The 19,376-nt window shown below is 53.8% G+C and overlaps 1 protein-coding gene across 1 annotated transcript; it reads right to left on the bottom strand.

Annotated features, from left to right (window-relative positions):
• Positions 1-6,504: 6,504 nt before the first annotated feature.
• On the bottom strand, positions 6,505-18,377 carry AQP1 (aquaporin 1 (Colton blood group)). Its single transcript, XM_081288106.1, has 4 exons — positions 17,922-18,377; positions 8,550-8,714; positions 8,185-8,265; positions 6,505-7,104 (listed from the first exon to the last, which is right to left on the bottom strand). The coding sequence occupies exons 1-4, from the start codon at positions 18,303-18,305 to the stop codon at positions 6,925-6,927; spliced, it is 810 nt and encodes a 269-aa protein (XP_081144232.1). The 5' UTR covers positions 18,306-18,377; the 3' UTR covers positions 6,505-6,924.
• Between the last annotated feature and the right edge of the window lie 999 nt (positions 18,378-19,376).

Consider the following 19,376-nt stretch of genomic DNA (forward strand, 5'->3'; position numbering starts at 1 on the left):
TTCCTGGCATGTGTGAGGCCTTGGATTCAAACCCTAGCTCTGCAGGAAAACATTTTTTAAAAAACTCAAGCTAGACTAAAAGAAGATTTCTTTCCATGCACTGTAGTGCATGCCTCTAATCCCAGTGGCTCAGGAGGGCTGAGGCAGGAGGATCACGGGTTCAAAGCCAGCCTCAGCAAAAGCAAGGCACTAAGCATCTGGGTGAGACCCTGTCTCTAAATAAAATACAAAATAAGGCTGGGGATGTGGCTCAGTGGTCGAGTGCCCCTGAGTTCAATCCCTATTGCCCTATCCCCTGCCAAAAAAAGTCTCTGGAACTCAAATATCTGACCAGAAAGCTGTGAGATGGTCTTATGGTCTTATGGACTTTGAGGCAGGCACAACCCCAGCACATTCCAGGAGACCCTAAAGTTGGTTCTAGTCAGCTTGGATTCAGCATGGGTGTCCCTACTTATGGGTTTGACAGCACTCTCTGAGGAACTGGACCCCCACACAAAGGTAGGCGCGCGCACACACACACACACACACACACACACACACACACATATACACACGCATGCCCAAGTGATATTCAAAATATATCAATATTTTGTATGGCTTGGATATCACCCCCAGCCATCAATCCTAAACTTCCATAGTTAAAATAAATTTTCTTGGTTTTGTAGGTTTTATTTATTTTATTTATTTTCTGTTTGATTTCTTTAGAGGCATAAGTTATTTATATCTATTTGAGTTGCATTGTAAATAAGTTAAACTTAAAAAATAAGAAAGCTGTGTCAAGTAAGGTGTCAGAGATACGTTGGTCCCTTTCAGAATGTTCAAGACTTTCAGCATATTCCTTGGTCTCCAATGCTTCAGAATGCTTTCCATCCTTATTTAATTCTTTAGTTTTGCTTTTAGTGGATTAGACTGCTTTATAGAGTTTCTCTCTTCCTCTCCTTCTCTCATGATACAGAGGAAGAATAGATGGCTCTCTTGTCCAAATTATGGATCTCTTACCTACTTGGTTACTAGTTGAAAATTATGTGCCAATTCACCTGTAATGATCCCACACCAGGCTGGCCTCCTCAGGCCAATATTCCACAGGGGCAGCAGGCTGGTGGCAGGAAAACTGAGTGTGGCACCCCACGGTGATGTCTATTGTAGACAGTGCAACTATGGGCAGAGGGCATTTCTCGAGCCTCCAGCTGCATGGCCAGCTTAGTTGCAGGCAACGTTTCCAGAGTTTAGAATTCTGGGTCTATGCAAGTCCCCAAAACTAAATCAGAACTATCCTGTGAGTGAGAATCACTTGGGAGGTTCTTAGAACAAGTCAGAGGATGACAGGCTAAGTTGTACCCACACACCAAAACATACACACACACACAGACACACACACGCGCGCGCACACACACACACACACACACACACATACTTTTTCTAACACTGGATGGACATCTCTCTCATATGAATTGAATGCTTTCTTCCACCCAGAAGTATTTCACTATTTTAAGCACAGGTGAGGTTGCGTTAGCCTGTATAACTACTGATGAGTTGTGCTCTCACTCCACACCAGAAAGTTATGCCAGAAAGAACAGCAAAATAAATGACATCGCCCATGCCAAGAAAGTTGTTTTCTTGGAATCAAGTAGTCAGTCACCTGGGCAGGATGAGCTCACTGAGTCCACTGAAGACCCTTAATCATAGGCCTCTTTGCACACAGGGGCCAAGATTCGAGTAGGAACTGACTCTCTCTTGCGGGCAGATGACAACATCCCTGCGAGCAAGAGCTTGGACTGCCTTTCCTACCTTTGCATTTGCCCCCTTTTGGGTACTAAGAACAGTAAACATCACCACCTTTGGGTCCTTGGGCCCTAAGAATGGCCTCATCCAGGTCCCCTGCTCAGCAGCAAATTCCACTCATCGTCCTCATTGTATTCTAAACCTAAAGAAAACAAGGCATCATGCCCAGCAGCTCGTCCATAAAACATTAATCACTGTCCCCTCCTTGAGAGGCTTCTGACCAGTGGAGGTATGCCCTACAGGAGTGATGGAAAAATCCTAGCGGGCAACACAGGCCTGGTCGTGCTGTGGGTGGGGGCCCTGGCACCAATCCCTCCAGTGCTTTTCCAGCCCAATCTGTGGCTATAATTTCAGGGATACTGAGGACCAGCCTGGAAACACCAACAGGGGGAGAGCCGTTCCTGCACCTACCAAATCCTCAGAGTTCCTTGGGGTCAGAGTGGGAAGTGACTTTCTTAAGCTGCCCACCCTATTGCATGCGGGCCCTCTTTGAGCCCATGTGAATTTTGATATGGATAATGGCACTGAAGTAAGGTCATGGATGGTTGACCCCATGGAAGCTCCATCCATCTATGCTCAACAAGTTGGCTGATCCTGTCCAGTATGCCTTCGGAGATTCATTTTATTCCCCATAGACCTCTTAGCACCTCTCCAGCACCCAGAGAAAGGTATCTTCTTGATCTAGAAGGAGAAAATGATATATCAAGAAGGAAAATGTGGGTCTCCAAAGATCCCAGATTTTGAAATGTTTAGAACCTGTGATGGATTGGCCGAGTGCTTGAAAGCCAGCTTCAAGCTGATAAGAATGTTCATCTCAGGGCTCTGGCTGATGTTCCTTGGAAAATATTCCATACTTGCCAAGGTTCCTAAGGGGCTTCAGAATAGGTGGGGCAATTGTATAACTGCAGCTTTTCTGCCCTTGTGAGTTTAATGGAAAGACAAATATTCTAGGATTCGGTGACAGGTGGATTACATCCTGCTTCCCTGTAAGCCAGTTGTAGAGGGCATACTTTAGGGGGCTGGCTGAGCCACCCCTATGTGCAAGTCTCAAACTTGGGCCGTGGAGGAATCTGCCAGAGGAAATGACTGTGGTCAATCTCAGTAGAGACTCAGTCAAAAGGTGAGGTGCACCCCACCAAGGCACCTCACATGGGCAGTTGCTTGAATATTTAGCCACCCAGGGACAAAGGTTGAGTCCTGGAAACTTCCAGGAAATTTGCACTCTCAATTAAATTCTGATGAACAAAACAGACAGGATTCTAGTTGCCCAGGGAGCCCCACCCCATTCCAGTTATTCCTCAAATTCTCTCCTCTGTACTGGGCCAAATAGAATCTGAGCAGAACAGAGCTGGAATGCCCCCAGGGAGATAGGGGCCAGGAACACTGAGCCCCTGGGTTGTGGCTGGAATCTGGAACAGCCTGGTCCCAAAGTTAGTGTGCCTAGGCCCAGTGAGTAGCTGAGGCCTGTTTTAGTGCATTATTGTGCCTGGTGGTGCAGCTTTGCCCTTCCATTTCTCATCAACTCTGGTGTATGAGCAAGTTTAGGAGCTATTTTGCTACCAGAGAGAGGGGTAGGACAAATGCTAGGGAAGCAGCTTCAGCTTGGTTGGGCTGATAGATCTCAGACACCATATCTAGCCAGCTCTGGAATGAATGGACTTCTGATGTCAGAGGCTCCAGAGCCAGTCCTTTTCCTCCCTCATTCCTTCCTCTCACCATTCTGCAGGAGTGTCTGCAGCTGCAGAATAGCCTGGCTTCTCCGCTGGCCCAGAGCTAAATGTAGCAGGGGGCATTGCAACAAAACACTCCGTGGCATAATGGGAAAGACCCAATCTTTGAAGCCACACAGAACAGTTTCAACTCTTAATTCTATGGGGGCACTGGGAAAATTGTTTCATCTTCAGGGACCTCAACAACTTCTATAAATGTGAAACTCTCCACCTTCCAAATTTGTCATGAAAACTGGGGACAATGCACATTATATCACTGGGAGGTTCCTCACACACAGTAGGTACTCCTGAAACGCCACTTCCCGGCCTCTTCTTCAGGCTCTACCTAACTCCTAGAAGCAATGCAATAAGAAAGGCTCTCCTGTGGCATGGAGGAGGGATTAAGGTGGAGCTGGGGTGCATGAGCAGGGGTGAGGGTTGAGGTAGTCGAGACCCTCACAGTGGGAGGGAGGAGGGGGCAACACAAGGAGACAAGCCAGGAAGGGCTGTGAGAGTCTCGGCACAGCCTGACAGGCATGGCCAGGTTGCAGGGCACTAGCTTCTACAGTGCTCTGCAGCCTGATGGTGCCTCTCCCATTCACACCAGCCCATCTTCCACCAGGGAGAAACTGGGGCAGTTTGCACAGGCTGTGACAGCCCAGCGACCCAGTGTGCACTGAAATAAGAAAGCCTGTTGCAACCACGCTGTCTCAGCCCTCTCTGGGGTGATCCTGGCTCTACCTGACCAACCCTCCCTACTGTCATCAGCCAAGTCCTCCACAGGGGGAGGCAGGAGCCACCACGGATCTCTACCCTTGGTGATACATGCCCATGTGCCTACAGAGATTTCCATGAGGTTGATGGTTCTTAGCCTTTCAGACTCTGGGCCTCAAAGGAAGGCCCAAGCTGCCCCCATTGCCTGTTTCCTATCGCCAGGCACTTAATTTTTCAGTAGATTTGGCCCCCTTTTGAGAAAATAGGCCTACCTAAGCATGTGTGCGTGGTAGGGGTGGAGATGGGAGGAACCGGGTCTCAGCTCAAAGTAGCACTGCTATCTTCTGACCTTGATGACCAGTCTCTCACCCACGGGCCCCAGCTCTCTGGGGCAGAGACTGTGGGCTCAGAACATAGCACAGGTGCAGGTGGGGGTCTCAAGAGAGGCCAAGGGAAGGAGAAGAGTGGCCTGGCAGACTGCTGTTTCCTGGGCCCTCATCTGAGGAGAGTAGAGAGGGCTCATAGGACTGTCAGACTTCAGTCTTGCTTTCTCCATTCCTTCTGTCCTCCAGAACCCAAAATGTCTTCCATTTAACTGGTCAGAACCCCTGCCCCCCCCCAGCTGCCCCCAGAACTCCAAAGTCAACCCCGTGAGCCCCAAAGTCTCCCTGTTTGTGGCAGAGAAACTCTGGATCCCTTTGAGGAGGTCCTGTGGTAAGGTCATGTCCTTCCCTGATACCAAGGATTCTGAGGGCCGGAGGGCAGGATGGGTCCCTAGCAGTGGGACCAGTCTCCTCACAAACTCAGAGAAGCCCTGCAGGGACACGGCACCAAAACAAAACAAAACAAAAAAGACTACAGGAGGTCGGAAGACCTTACAAGTCTTTTTTCTTTATTTTCGTAACATATAATAAGATTCCAATTCCAAAGAGACATAAATGAAGAGCAGAGAGATGCAGGGTCCTGACATGTAGCAGACAGAACCAGGCAGGGGTGGGTCTGTCCCTCCCCACCGTCACAACCCTCACCCCTCCTGGTCCCTGGCCATTGCCCAGGCACAAACTGAGAAGCTGAGAATAAGAGGGGTCCACCTCACAGTCCAGGGAGTAGCCAGACATGGCCTTGGTTGCAAGGATGACCAAATCATTATCTAGCTGTAGGACCTGCGGCCTCAGTTTCCTTATCTGTTAAATTGTTTAAAGGTTCCTGTTAGGGAATGGAGAAGAGAGTATTCAGATGTGATGTGTTGGTGGACACTAAGGGCCTCTTGGTAATCCTGCTGCTTCTAAATACCTGCATAATTGCGTCTCTTGGTTTCCTTTGGCATCGTGGCTAAGGGCACAGTGGTGAAACTTCTTTGTTCCCGGTGGGATTGAATGGACTCAGGTCCCCAAAAGACTCTGCTCTGACTGTCCTGGAGCTATAGAAGGAGCCCGTCTATCAGGTCAAGGCTGACCTCTGTCCTCCAGGTCAACAGGGAAGAAAGGCAGTGGCTTGGGGTCACACAGCATGCCTGTGCAGGTCACCCAGCTGCCCACAATGCCTTTAATTACAAGCTCATGTACAAGGGAGGGCATTGTCCTCCTTGCTCAGGATCAGTGAGCAAACCCTGAGTCCACCAAGGGCATCTGCCTCCACAGACGGATCCTCATCGGGATCATTCCATCCTCAAGGTCGGGGCCTTGGAAAACCCAAGTGCTCTTAACTAAGCCCCCACCCACATGATGTTCTCCTGTGTCGACACTGGCAAGAGAAAGTGAAGAGGTGACATAATGATCCAGTCAATGCTGGGGTAGTTGGAAAGACCAACTAAAACCCAATAGGGAACATGGGCACTCTTCCTTCACCCTCTCCAGGTCTTCATTCTGTAACAGCTGACCCTGCATGGGGACACTCTTCCATGGGGAACAGGCATTTCCAATGACCTGGACTCTCTGTCCCTCTCTGCTTCAAAGCTTGCCTGCACACGCGTACAGCACACAGACATGTGGACCCGGCTTGGACTTGGGGAAAGGGCACAGGGCAAGTAGCTGAAGTGATGCTCTGGTCTGGACTATGCCTTCTAGAACCCGTGAGGTTCTACCCTTACAGAACCCACTCGGTGCTCCCTGTCCTTGCCCCTGCACAGATAGAGATCACTGAGGCCCTGTGATAAGGACAATCCCACAGCCAGGCAGCAAGTCCAAGGCGGAGGCCCTGGGGCAAGCCAGGCCAAAGAAGCAAAGCTTGTCTGGAGCTTCTCCCCTCCCCACTGCACCTACTGAGATCTCTTCCCACTCAGAGCACCCCTGGGGAGCAAGGTGCGTGAGAGAAGCAGCAGAGCTGTGCCCAAGGCACCAGGCAATGATGGCAGAAACTTGGCACCTGCGGCAGCTGAGTGGTGAGCAACTTTGGGATGAGGGGGGACTTTCTGGCACACCTCCTAACACACTCTGAGGGGACAACTAGCAGGTGAGTCCCTCTCTTTCACCTCCTCCGGTGACATCAAGGGAGTAGGTGAATTGGTAAACCCGGTCCCCAGGAAGCTCTGAGGCCAGGAAACAGAGAAAGAAAGAAATAGAAATGCCCCAGACGAGGCCTGACCATTGCAGGTCTAGCAGATGTTTGGGGAAGTGACTTTGGCCAGCTTGTCAGAGTGTCTACGATATGGATCTCAGCCCTCCCCTCCCCTCTGCCCGTCCCTGCCCCACCCCCCACGGATGCCCGCGCCAGGCCCTCTCTACTTGGGCTTCATCTCCACCCTGGAGTTGATGTCGTCAGCATCCAAGTCGTACTCCTCCACCTGGCCGCTGGTCCACACCTTCATGCGGTCTGTGAGCTCACTGCTGCGCGGGGCCAGGATGAAGTCGTAGATCAGCACGGCCAGGGCTCCCCCGATGAATGGCCCCACCCAGAAAATCTAGAAACAGAGCAGGTGCGTTCAGTGGGCATCTGGTCAGGTCTCAGAAGCTCCACCAAAGGCCCTCTCCTGGGAAGCTTTCCTGAGTTATCCTCTCCCACCACCCCAGTGGATGGGCTCTCTCCTTTCTGTGTCCAGGATAGAGGTGGGCAGGGCTGATTCCAACCTGGGGACATTCTAGTGTCCTCGGAATGGGTCCAGGCCAGGTTGTGTGGTAGAAGACAGCCCCCCACCTCTTGGGGACTCAGTACCAGACCCTTCCTGAGGAAGGCCATTCATTGCCCACCTCCCCAGCCTTAGAAGGGCCCCAGATATAGAATAAAATAAAAAGATTGGCCAGGAACATACCCATCAGCAATAATTAGAGCTAAAACCCATAGAGCACTTCCTCTGTTCTGAGCTCAGCTTAGAGACAGGGAGTCCCTCCCTGCTCCTGGTGACCCTGGCAGGGAGAAGCTACCGTATGCCCTCTTCACAGTTCAAAAAAACCGAGGCACTAAGAAGGTAGCTCACACTGAATCAGAAGTGGCCGGGATGGAGCCGGGTGTGGTGGTGCACACCTGCAATTCCAATGGCTGGGAAGGCTGAGGCAGGAGGATCGTGAATTGGAAGCCAGCCTTAACAACTTGGCAAGGCCCTAAGCAACTCAGTGAGACCCTGTATCTAAATAAAATACAAAAAAGGACTGGGGATGTGGCTCAGTGGGTAAGTACCCCTGGGTTCAATTCCTGGTACCAAAGAAAGAAAGAAAGAAAGAAAGAAAGAAAGAAAGAAAGAAAGAAAGAAAGAAAGAAAGAAAGAAAATGGCAGGAATGGGATTCAACCCCAGGCTCCCCACCATGCTGCTAAGAGGACTTGGGGGCTGGTCCAAGCCGGGAGGGCAGAGGCTGGGCCTAAATCCTCCTGCCATTTGATCCCACCAACCCCTTCATCTCAGGCCCCAGTTTCCTGATTTCCTCTGCCCTGGATATCTCCCAGAGCCTCGGTGATGGGAAAGGACACCATAAAGGCAGGGTCAGACTCCCCATGTGACACCAAATGAGACCCCCCTCCACCCTCCCTGGCAAGTGGGTGGCTTACCCAGTGGTTGCTGAAGTTGTGGGTGAGCACGGCGGAGCCGAAGGACCGGGCAGGATTGATGCCACAGCCTGTGTAGTCGATCTGCAGAGAAGGCCAGGGGCGAATCAGAGGAGCCAAGAAAGTGACAAGGACAGAGGTGGGTGGGGGAAGAGAGAGAGAGAAAGAACAATCAGGGAAGTACAGCAAGAAGGGATGATCAGACCTGGAAGGAGGAGAGTCAGAGGTCCCTCTCCTGGGCACCCGCACCCCCAGAGCTGGACTGCCCATCGCCTCACCCCATGGCAGGAGTTCCTACCCAGGGTCCCATAGCAGCCCTGGCCCTGCCCTCCCCACTGCCACCCCACCTGGGAAGGCTCCCCACTTACGGCCAGCAGGTGTCCCAGGGCTACAGAGAGGCCGATGGCAAGGGGGGCTGAGCCGCCAAGGTCACGGCGCCTCCGGTCGGTGGTGGCCAGCACACACAGCACCAGCTGCAGGGTGCCGATGATCTCGATGCCCAGGCCCTGGCCTGAGTTCACACCAACAGCCAGCTGTAGGGAGAGGGGCAGGGAGGCCCAGTGAGCAGGGCAGGCAGCAACTGTGTCTGGAGACCCCCAGGACTCCCAGGATGAGGCACAAAAGACCAGACCCTCAGCTCCTCACTGGGCCTCGAGGGGCCAGACCCCACCCAGGCACCAGGGCAGGTAGTGGCAATAGGGCCTTGTCCCCTGTCACAACTGTTGATGAAGCTCCTGCTCAGCAGCCCCAGTGCTTTTGGACCCTGCCCTTCTCTGCCCCAAGGCCTGGGTGGGGCAGGGTCCCTGCATCAGTGACTTCCAGGCTCCAGTATCCTCAAATAGCCAAGGATGGGGGAGGGGCAAGGGGCGAGTCCCAGGTCCAGGGGAAGACCATCAGGGACTTTCATAGAAGAAGATAAGCAAGTGGATAGGAGGGCCTTGTGAACATTGCTTCATCTCCACAAAGTCCAGAACATTCTACCCCATGTCCTGCTACATCAAAAAAATCCCCGAGCGTGGAGACTGTTGTTTTGTTTTAGTACCAGAGACTACTTATCACAGAGCCTCACCCCCAACCCTTTCTATTATTTTATTTTGAAACAGTCTCACTACGTTGCTGAGGCTAGCCTCGAACTTGCAATCCTCCTGCCTCAGCCTCTGCGTAGCTGGGATTAGGACCTGTCCCACCACACCCAGCTGAGAGTTTTCTCTAGTTGGCTGTCCCACTCCCTGTCTCTCCTGTTGCCTTTGGCCTTGCCCTTCCCGTCCCTCCTTCTCTCCTCTCTCTCTCTCTCTCTCTCTTTCCTGGCCCTGCCTTCCCTCTCTTTGGCCACATAGTCCCCCGCCACTACAGTCGGGCTGCCACTGCTCCTGGGCCACTTTTAGAAACATGACTCATGGAAAAAGAAGAGAATAAAAGCTGCCATGAGGTCACCGGAGCCCTCTCTCTCCCTGCAGCTGCTGCAGGAAGACCCCTCTTCATGTAGTCCCTGCACCTATTCCAAGTGTGGTGGTTCCCGGTGCCAGGTGCACCCACGCAAGAGAGGTGGACCACGCTGACAGTCTCACTTGCAAAGATGCCCAAAGGTACCTCTTGAGCCGCTCTATCCTAACAAACCAGAGATGGAAGTCTCACCTCCTAGCTTCCAGCCTGAGAGTATGGGGGTGTCTCCCAGGATTCTCTAAAATCCTAGGTGGGGGGCATACCTCCGCTCCTCCAGAGGTTTTCCCAGCTCTGCCCGAGGCCACCGCACAAAGAACAATTCTCTTCCCGCCTTTGTCTGCAACACTGGCTGGGAATGACTCACATCCCCTCCCCTGTCACATAGCCCCAGCTCTAGGTGTTTTCTGGCTGACCCCAGAGCTCCATCCCTCTTGCTGGCCAGCCCTCAAGGCAATGCCACTTCTCTTCCCACCCCAAGGTCTGCTGGTGGGAGCAGAAGCCCCATGTTCGGGGTCTGGCTGTTTTACTTGCTGGCAATGTGAGCAAGAACCGACCCTCTCTGGTCGTCAGTTTCTGCATCTGCAAAATGGATCTAATGGTCCCCTCTAGGGCCGTGGGAAGTCTCAAAGGCAATGGGGGCTTTCTCCAACATTCGAAAGGGCTGCAGAGGCAGGAAGGGTCAGGGAGGTGGGTGGGGCTCCTGCTCTGGTTCTTTCTCATCATATCCACAGGATTTGGAGACAGGCAGGAGGGGAAAAGACTGCCCTGCACAGGGGTACAGAGATGGGAGTGAGGGTAGCTGGAACTACCAACAGGCCTCCCTGGAGCTGGGATGGCTGGGCAGGGGGGAGCTGCAAGGACAGGTTCATCCACACTCACCCTGGGAGCCTGAGCCCACTGTGAACTTCAGGCTCCTCTTTTGCTCCTGCCTCTGCTCTCCAGAGCCGGCCTAATTGCTAGCTGGCAGGAATCCTGAAACCAGCCTTTTCTTGAGGATGAAGGAGACATTGCTATAAGTGGCTCCTGTGCTTCCCTATCCCACCCTTCTCACAGATGCACTCATCTCTTTCTCTGTTCTTAACCAGGTCTGAGAGTCCCTGGCCCTACCCAAAGGCAGCCTCTTCCATGCTCAGTGAGCAGAACAGCTCTGGTTCCAGGCCCAGGGCTCTGAAGCGGCAGCCACCTGGCCTGTGAACTCCACCAGGAACCCCCTTTCCAACTACCGAGAATCATGGGGCTGGCACCTTCCTCTTCCAACACCGCCACCACCAGGAAGCCTCCCCTGATTCCTGCTGAACCTTTCTTCCACTACCGAATGCACGTGAGTTAATCAGATCTGGGAAAACTTAATAACTCATCATTGGAAGGGGCAGTTAAAGGTTTATGGAAACTTGATGTCCTGGAAAGAGCAGGTAAAAGATTAGAGCCCGAGGTGACTGTGTTGAACCCATTGAATTTGAAACAATTGCTTAAATAGGACCAATATCATATGTGGTCACTTGTTATTGGAAGTGTGTGTGCATGTGTGTGTGTGTGTGTGTGTGTGTGTGTGTGTGTGGTTTGTACATTCCCACATAGTTTTCCCTGGCCTGGTTCTTCTATTACATTGATTAAAGTGAAAACATAGCAGTCAGTTTTCTGGCTGCCAGTATGAATAATAGAATAATCCACACCATTCTTCAGAAGTGTCAGAAATATACAAACTCTCCAACCAAGCCTAGAACCCGTGTCAGCTCATCATTCTGGGCCCCGTTCAGAACCAGCAGCTCCAAGCCTTGGAAGGCTGTCAGGGTCCCAGGCTGGAATTAACTTCGGCCCCATGCTGCCATGTCCTCATTGAACTCTGCACATCCTGGGGAGAGAAGCCAGTGTTCCCCAGAGAGGGGGTGGGTGTATTATCTCCTTCTGGTTGGGAGCTCCATCAATGCCCTGCCCAAACCAGCTGAGGGGAGCTCCATGTGTGCTCACAGAAGTGGCAGAAAAGTCTAGTTTTCTGGACCTCCCAGCTTCTCTAGAGGCAGACTGGCTCCAGGGAATTCTCTGGATGCAGGACCTGTGTTTGCTTTCTAGCTGGAAGAAGATAGAGCCATCACTGGACTCTGGGGCCTTATGAGTTGGTGTGTGCAGAGGCTTAGCGAGATGACAGAGGGGAGGTGGAGGCCCGGGGAGGAGAAAGCAAAGCCAGGATCCTCACCCCCGACAGGTGCCACTCCACACTCTTAGGCAGCTGGCTGGCCATCGAGGGAGCTTGGACTGGGAAGCTAGTTCCACAGACTGCCAGTGTGTCCCAGGCTCCAGGACAGCCCAAGACTGACCTCATCATGAAATGGGATCAGAATCCTCCCTGCCACCCAGGGGCAGGCCGACAGGGTAGCTTTTAAGACTCAGGGCACCCAACTTGGCCTGGGTACCCTGGCACCCCATCCCTGGGAAGCAGCAGGCTTCAGAGCCAGACCTGGCTCAGGCTCTGAGCATTTGCTCTCGAAGAAAAGAGAACAGGAGACACGGAAGCCTCTTCTATCTGCCAGAGCCTGCAGGATTCAGCACTGGGAAGGGAGGGGAGCCTTGAGGGCCCTACGGTGCCACCTCTGTGAGTGTTCACACGTGCATATGGGGGTGTCCATGGCTTTGTAGATTAGTGCCTTCTGTATCTACTGAGAACCACGTGTCCAGGGATGAGTCTCTCCCTTTTTTGTTAAACCATGAGAGACTTATTACATAATAATTAAATTAAAAAATCTGTCAAAGAACTACAAAAATCCATAATCCTGTGTGCCCTAAACACTGTGGCCTAAAAATAAACAATGGAAAGATTGACAGAATGACAAGGAGCATTGGATTGATCCACTCCCAGAGTGAAAAAATTTAACGATCCTCCCTTAGAAATTTGGAGAACAAAGCCATCCAAAAAATGCTAATAATAGGAACAGGGAGGAATTGAACAGAATTAACAAGCTTGATCTAAGGAATAGAGAAAAAAACCCGGCTCCCCCAAATTAGAGGATAAGCACTTTATTTAAGCCCACAAGGGACATTTAGACCAACTGATCAGGTACTGGCCAAGTGTGCCTGACCCATCCCTGAACCATGTCATACATGACACCAGCTCTTAGCCAGACATGCTCTGCATGGCAGGGGTCTGCCCAGTGTGAGGTCCCAGGTGGCAGCACCGTGTGTTTGCATGGGTATCTCTGGTGACACTTACACACTGCAGTCGCCACTAATGGCTGGGGAGGTGGGTGATGGGGAAGGGAAGGAGCCCCCTTAAGTGAGAAGCAGCAAGTCTCAAAGGGCCCTTTATATGCTCCCATAAGCCATTTCATCTTCCTGACAAGAAACAATAAACAAAGCTATGGCTTCCCCCTTCCCTCCCTCCTCCATTTCCTTACTCCAGGGCAGGGAGAGGAAGAGGCTCCACTGAAGAACCGCCACCCCCTGCCCCCAGGATCCCAGGGCCTGAGTGGGACATCCAGCCATGAGTCTCCTGTATGCCCCCCGTGTGTGCCACATGCATATGTACTAGTGTGTATATTTGTGCAGCATGAGTGTGTGCACCAGGCAGCGAAAACAATCAAGGACAGAGAGGCAGGAGGCGGGAGGGACGGTCCTGCCCTGACATAACCCCCTGAGCAACTTGACAGGTCTCCATGCATCTATGGGCCTCAGTTTCCCCAGTAGTAAAATGGAGGCCTTGGCCCAGGCTGGAGCCCCAGGCAGTCTCCAGGATTTCTCCCTCTTGACCTCGGGCTGGCACCCTCTAGGCCAAGATTCAGAAACCTGAGTGCAGGACCCCTCTGCAGGTCTCAGACAGAGCCCAGATCCTATGTCACAGAACCTCCCTGCCACTCCACTGTATCTCTGCAAATCAGGCACTTCCAGAGCAACCTCCCTGCTGAGAAGATTCATCTTGCCCACCCCTGGGGACAGGGAGCTTATTAACTTGGAAGCAGCTGCTTCCCAAATGAAAACTAATTCTTCTTTACACTGAGCAGAAACCCGCTGCTGAAAGGAGCCCTGACTGGAATGTCAGGCACTGAGAGGAGCTGCTACAGGGGTGGAGAACAAACATTTCCAGCCTTTTCTGCCATCTTTGAGTTGTGGGCTCCAGCCTTGGGGTGTGCCCACCTCACCGGACAGTAGCTTAGATGAGTGCAGACAGTTCCTCCCTATGCCCCTGAGCACCATGCCACTGCAGGGGAGGAGCTCCTCCGGTCCCCAGGGAGAGGCCTGACTGAGGGGACCCTGACCACCCATAGGGTCTCAGGAACATTTTCCTGTCCATATTTTCGAATGTGAGGCTCCAATCTCAGCTGCTTGGAAGACCCCAAATTCACTGGTGCTTCTACAGGGTAGGGTTCAGGGACCCCAGGGAGCCTCTGCCAGCAAGAACCCAAGACTCCTTTACCCCCAGGACAGCTCCCAAGCCAGCCCCCAGGATCTGCCTGGGGAAAGGCCTAGTGGGCTAATGCTGGATGACCCCTGCTGGGTGGGGCCCTAGAGAAAGTGGGGGCTCTCTCTGGGCCCTGAGGTCTGGTTGGGCAGGACTGCCCAGTTGGATTGGGATGAGCTTATAGCCCCACCCCACACTTCTGGAAGCTTGCCTGACCTGCAGAGGGGGCTGGGGCCCAAGGGTGAGGTGGGGGCAAGTTCTCCCTAACAAGGCACCCCAGTGGGTGGGGTGCCCTCTCTGAACATTGCCCCTTTGGATGAGGGCTCCCGGGGATGAGGGCCAAGCGTCCAACATCGGCAGTGGTCAGGCTGCTGGAAGGGCTTGACTGGGGGAGACAGCCTCAGAATTTTCCACAGTGAGGGAAGTCTCCGCCGCAAAGCTCCTACCTCTCCGTGCCCTCCCCCTCATCTGGTTCTGGCTGGAAACAGTAATTATACGTCCCAGCTAGGGCACCATCAGCCAGCCCCCAGCCTCTCCCGGGCAGGATCATTAGAACTCTGGTTTTCCTTTCTGCAGCCCACACCTAAGCCCTGGAGGAAGCAGCCGGGGCCTCAACTCTGGGACAGAGCTGGTGGCAGTTCTATAGCTGGGGAAACTGAGGCCCAGGACACTGGGGAAGAGGAGGCATTTAGGACTGAGGCCCTGAAGCAACAGGTGGAAGCATTTTCTTAGGCCCCAAATCAGCAGAGCTGAGAGATGGTCCCAAAGAAGTTAGGTTTGCCCTCTGCCTGAGCCTCCAGGGTGGCTGAACTCACAGGCTCTGGGAATGCAGTCCCTCTACGTGCTGTCAGACACTGGCCTGAATCTGGAGCCCACCACTCTCTGGAACCCCAGACTCCAACTCTGACCCCCAGTCCGGCCACACCCAATGCTCCCAAGCCACGGCCTCCACTGCCCCCTGGCCTGAGCACACACAGTTCTCTACCTAGAGTTCCTTCCCTCTCTGGGGAGATCTCCACATCTAAGTTCATGTGGCTCCTCCTCCCTGAAGCCCTCTTGATCCTCCCACCAGTTCAAAAGTTCCCAGGCCGGCCTTGACACCTCTTATCACACCTGCCTGCTGCCCTCTATCAATAGGCAGCTGTGCACAGTGCTTATCTTGCCCCAGGCCTGTGGGCTCTGGCTGACCCAGCCCTGCACTCAGCACCTAGCAACCCCCAGCTACAGGGAGCTGGCGGAGGGGAAGAATGGAAACAGCTGGCCAATGCTGTAGGCCCTCGGCATCCTCCACTTCCCAAGCCAGCCACGCCCTGCTGTGTCCCATCACGGATCAGAACCAGGATCACCTAGGCCTAGTTAGTTGTGAAGGTTTACATAGGTGTTAGTGACTGGGTCAGGGCAGAGACAGGCCAGAGTAACTGTCAGCCTCAGAGTTACTCACCCTTAGCCAAAATTGGGGCTTGGCTGTTAGGACCAGCCAGGACCCTACAGGCTGGATGGTCTTTCTAGGGTATATACTGAGCCCTGACTCAATTGAGAAAGTTGTCCCCGGAGGACACCCCCTGACTCACCCTAACCACTTCCTGCCACATTTTTCCCCCTATTTTCTTTGGAAATCTCCATGCCAACCACTTACCCCACCCAGGTTTGGCCAGGGTGGAGCCAGGGAATAGAGGGGCTGCCAGAACCTCCCCGGGGGCATGGAGGAAAGAGTGTGTCACCTGCTATAATGACTGTGCTCTGACCCTCTGGAGTCAGGGAGGCCACCAAGACCCCGCCAGATCCCAGGGCCAGTGTTGGGGGGCAACTCTTTGGGGGGCATTCCTTCTCTGTTTCTAAGCCTAGACGTGTGTTCCTGAACCCCCAAGACCATTGTCTGGACAGGGCAGCACCAGATCCCCACAACAATGACTAGTCCCCTTACATTCAGCACTGACCCTGTGGGGGTTCCTCTTAACCAAACCCTCCTGGGCTGGGTGATTAGCTTAAACCAACATGAATCAGTTAGCCTGGGCACAGCCAAGGGATGTTACCAGACCGAGGCTCCTTCTTGAGCCTTAGGACGTCAGTTCCAAGGAAATTCAACCAGTTAGTAACAGACAGGACTTGAACCCAGGGCACCTGCCTCCTAGCCCAACATGGGGCCCCACACATGAGACTGCTCCATTTTCTCCTCCATCTGCAACCTGCCCAGCCCAGGTATTGAGGTGACTCTGGAAAATGGAGGCCAGAGAGGGCATAAGGGGCCCCACCCTCCTGCCCCTGCCTCAGATGCCCATACTAGAGATGCAAAGCCTTCTCCATCCACTCTGTGGGACCTGCCTGGACCTTCAGTTTGGAGAAGCAAAAGGGTGGGGCCCACATCCATCCTACCCAGCGTGAACTTGACCCTGTGCACCCAAGGTCACCCACCTCTGCTCCTGCTGGAGAGACGGAAGCCTGGAGGGGCATAGCCTCCCCCAGCTCCGTTCCTTACACCTGTTGCAGCCACATCTTCCCTGGCTAAAGTCTAAACTCCAGTTGCAGAGCTAATCTTCAATCTTGGGCTGAGCAGAGGTTGGCTCAAAAGAGGGCTGGTGAGGTGTCACTGTGACACAAGAAGTGCTAATCCCCCACGGCAGGGCCACGCCAGTTCCCTCTGCACCAGACTTTAACCCAGCCTCCCTGGCTGCTGGCACCAAGACCTGAACTTTGACTGGGACACAAGAGGATTGTAATTGCCCGCTGCCATCTCCAAGGAGCCCTTGCTATCTCCCGATGTCCTACACCTGCCTGCCCTGCTGAGCCCTGCAGCCTCATTCCTCTATCCTGAGTTCCTCCTCTCTGCTCCGAATCTCTTTCCCTCCTCCGAGGGTGCCCCCCACCGGCTGCCTGCTTGCCTCAAAGACATCCCTCAAGCCTTAGCAGCCACACAGGCCAAACTGTCCCCTGTTGAGGCCCAAGGGCACTCAGTGTTTGCACTTGGCTGAGGAGCTGGAAAAGCCCAGGTCTGTGACAGCAGGCAGCCGCCACCAACAGCCACTTAGCTGTGCTAAGTAGCCCGGGAGTGATTATTTTCAGCAACTGCCACCCAGTTGCTAACATCTGTTTGTCCTCCAAGCCAGGAGCAACAGGCACATGCTGTTACACACTCACTCCCACACACAAATGTGCACACAGCTTACACAGGCTTAGAGACCCATGTCCACAGAAGCATGCACACCTGCGACTTTACACACACAAACACATATGCCACACCCCTCAGCACCCAGGAACTGTGGGGCCAGCCCTGCCTTCTATCCTCACTGCCATCCAGGAAAACGACCTGCAAACAGACCCTGGGGGAGTTTTCATTCCTTTATCTTTCCCGGATTCCCAGGGGCAGAGGAATGGAAAGGGGCGCTTGCCCTGCTTCCTAGGGGAAGTTGATTTAGGGACCTGTGTGAGTGTGGGGGGCTTCCCTGAGGATGTCCTACACACACACTTGCAGAACTTGCTGCAGACATGCAGACGTCTCGTTCAGCCTGGCTGGGGATGCCAGATAGAGTTTGCCCGGGTGCAGGGCTACAGAGTGGGGAGCGGCTGCCCAGGCTGGACTGAGGAGGGCCAAGAAACTACAGTCAAGGGTTGAAGAACTCCAGCCTGAAGTTAGCTGCCTTCAGAGCTCATTCCTCACACTAAGGTCTCTGCAGGGGACTTTGGCACGACATTTTTCTCTGGCTCTCTGATTCCCACAGTGCTTGGCAGAAAACATGTCCTGGGCCGCAACACAGCTGAGTTCCAGCCCCAGCTCTCTACATGACCTCCAGCAACCTCTTGTCCTCTCCATTCTTCAGTGTCCCCATCTGCGCAATGGGTAGAGGATGGAACCAGTACCCGCTCTACACCATTCTAGAACACCCCCCCAAGCCTGGGGTCCCCCACTCACATCATTGCGGCCAAGCGAGTTGCCGGGCAGGGAAGAGGTGATGCCCGAGAGGATGGCAGTGGCGACGATGGCCCCCACGCACTGGGCGATGATGTACATGACCGCCCGGAAGATGCTGATCTGGCAGCTGAGCAGCAGCCCCAGTGTGACGGCTGGGTTGAGGTGGGCACCGCTGATGTGGCCCACACTCTGGGCCAGAGTAGCGATGCTCAGCCCGAAGGCCAGTGACACTTTCACGTTGTCCTGGACCGCCGTCTGGTTCCCCCCCACTGGGTAATTGAAGCCCAGGGCCGAACCAATGCTGATGAAGACAAAGAGGGTCATGGCCAGGAACTCGGCCACCACGGCCCTCCAGAAGATCTTCTTCTTGAACTCACTGGCCATGCTGGCAGGGGGCTTGGCCGGAGACCGCTGGCTGCCTGGTGCTCAACTCCCTCGAAGGGCTGAGCCACAGCCTGGGCTGGGCCTATTTATAGGGCTGGGGGGCGGGGGGAGCACAAAGGGAGGAAGGCCTCTCCTTGCTCCTGGCCCGCCCCACACCGCACGGGCCTCCTCTCTGCGATGGATGCAGACACGGCTCTGCTGTCCGCCTGCCAACTTTTTTCCTTCCTCCTCTCCCCCTCCCTCCCTCCCTTTCTCCCTCCGCCCTCAGCCCTGCCCAGCCCGAGGAGGCAGGCAGGAGGCAGCCGTAGCTCTAATAGGCTTTGGGAAATTCCTCCAAGCTGGCCCCACTCAGGGGGCCAGAGAAATCCAGGTGTCCCCGCCCAATGTGCAAAGCTCAGGGGGTGCCTGAGGGCAGAGCCAGGGCTCCAAAGGGGGCGGGGTGGGCAGGCTGGACTCAGTGGGTGGACGTTGCCCTCCCTGGAGGCGGGCACCGAGATCCCGACTGCCTGGAATCCCCATCCCACTGCAGAGTGGCATTACAGAGTCTGAAGTTGGCCGCTCCGGGGATCCAGTCTGGGTCTTTCACACCCCAGTTTGGGCCCAACTACTGCATGTCACTTTAGGGATGTTCCCCCCCACACACACACACACACACACCAGCCAGGTTGCAGTTGATGGGGACTGAAAAAGTACAGCGAGCTTGTCTATTGGCCACCCTCCCTGCCGTCTTAAGAGCAGGCCTGAAACAGACAGGGACATTGGGAAGCCCCAGCTCCTTGAGCCCTGCATTTGAACCAATGGTTTGAAGGAGGTAGGGGAAAATGGGGACAGTTTAGGACTTTCCTCTCATAGGCAATTGAGCTAGCAGGTCACCAAGGAGATAGTAAAACGAGAGTCCAGTTCAGAAACCAGAGAGAGGGAAAGACAGGGAGATGCAGACTGAGGGGAGGAGAGAGAGAGAGAGAGAGAGAGAGAGAGAGAATATGAAAGTATAGAGTAGCAGGGAACAGAGTTGAACTAAAGTGGAAGAGAAAGAAAGCTCTCTGGGCAGAGGCAGGGAGACAGGCCAGG

The sequence above is a fragment of the Spermophilus citellus genome (assembly GCF_964194105.1).
Source record: "Spermophilus citellus genome assembly, chromosome: 3".
NCBI lineage: Eukaryota > Metazoa > Chordata > Mammalia > Rodentia > Sciuridae > Spermophilus > Spermophilus citellus.

Coding starts and splice junctions, on each gene's coding strand:
- AQP1 (XM_081288106.1), bottom strand. CDS start 18,305: ATGGCCAGTGAGTTCAAGAAGAAGATCTTCTGGAGGGCCGTGGTGGCC. Junction 8,266..8,549: donor CCCTGGGACACCTGCTGGCC/GTAAGTGGGGAG, acceptor CCTTCTCTGCAG/ATCGACTACACAGGCTGTGG. Junction 7,105..8,184: donor ACAACTTCAGCAACCACTGG/GTAAGCCACCCA, acceptor CTCTGTTTCTAG/ATTTTCTGGGTGGGGCCATT.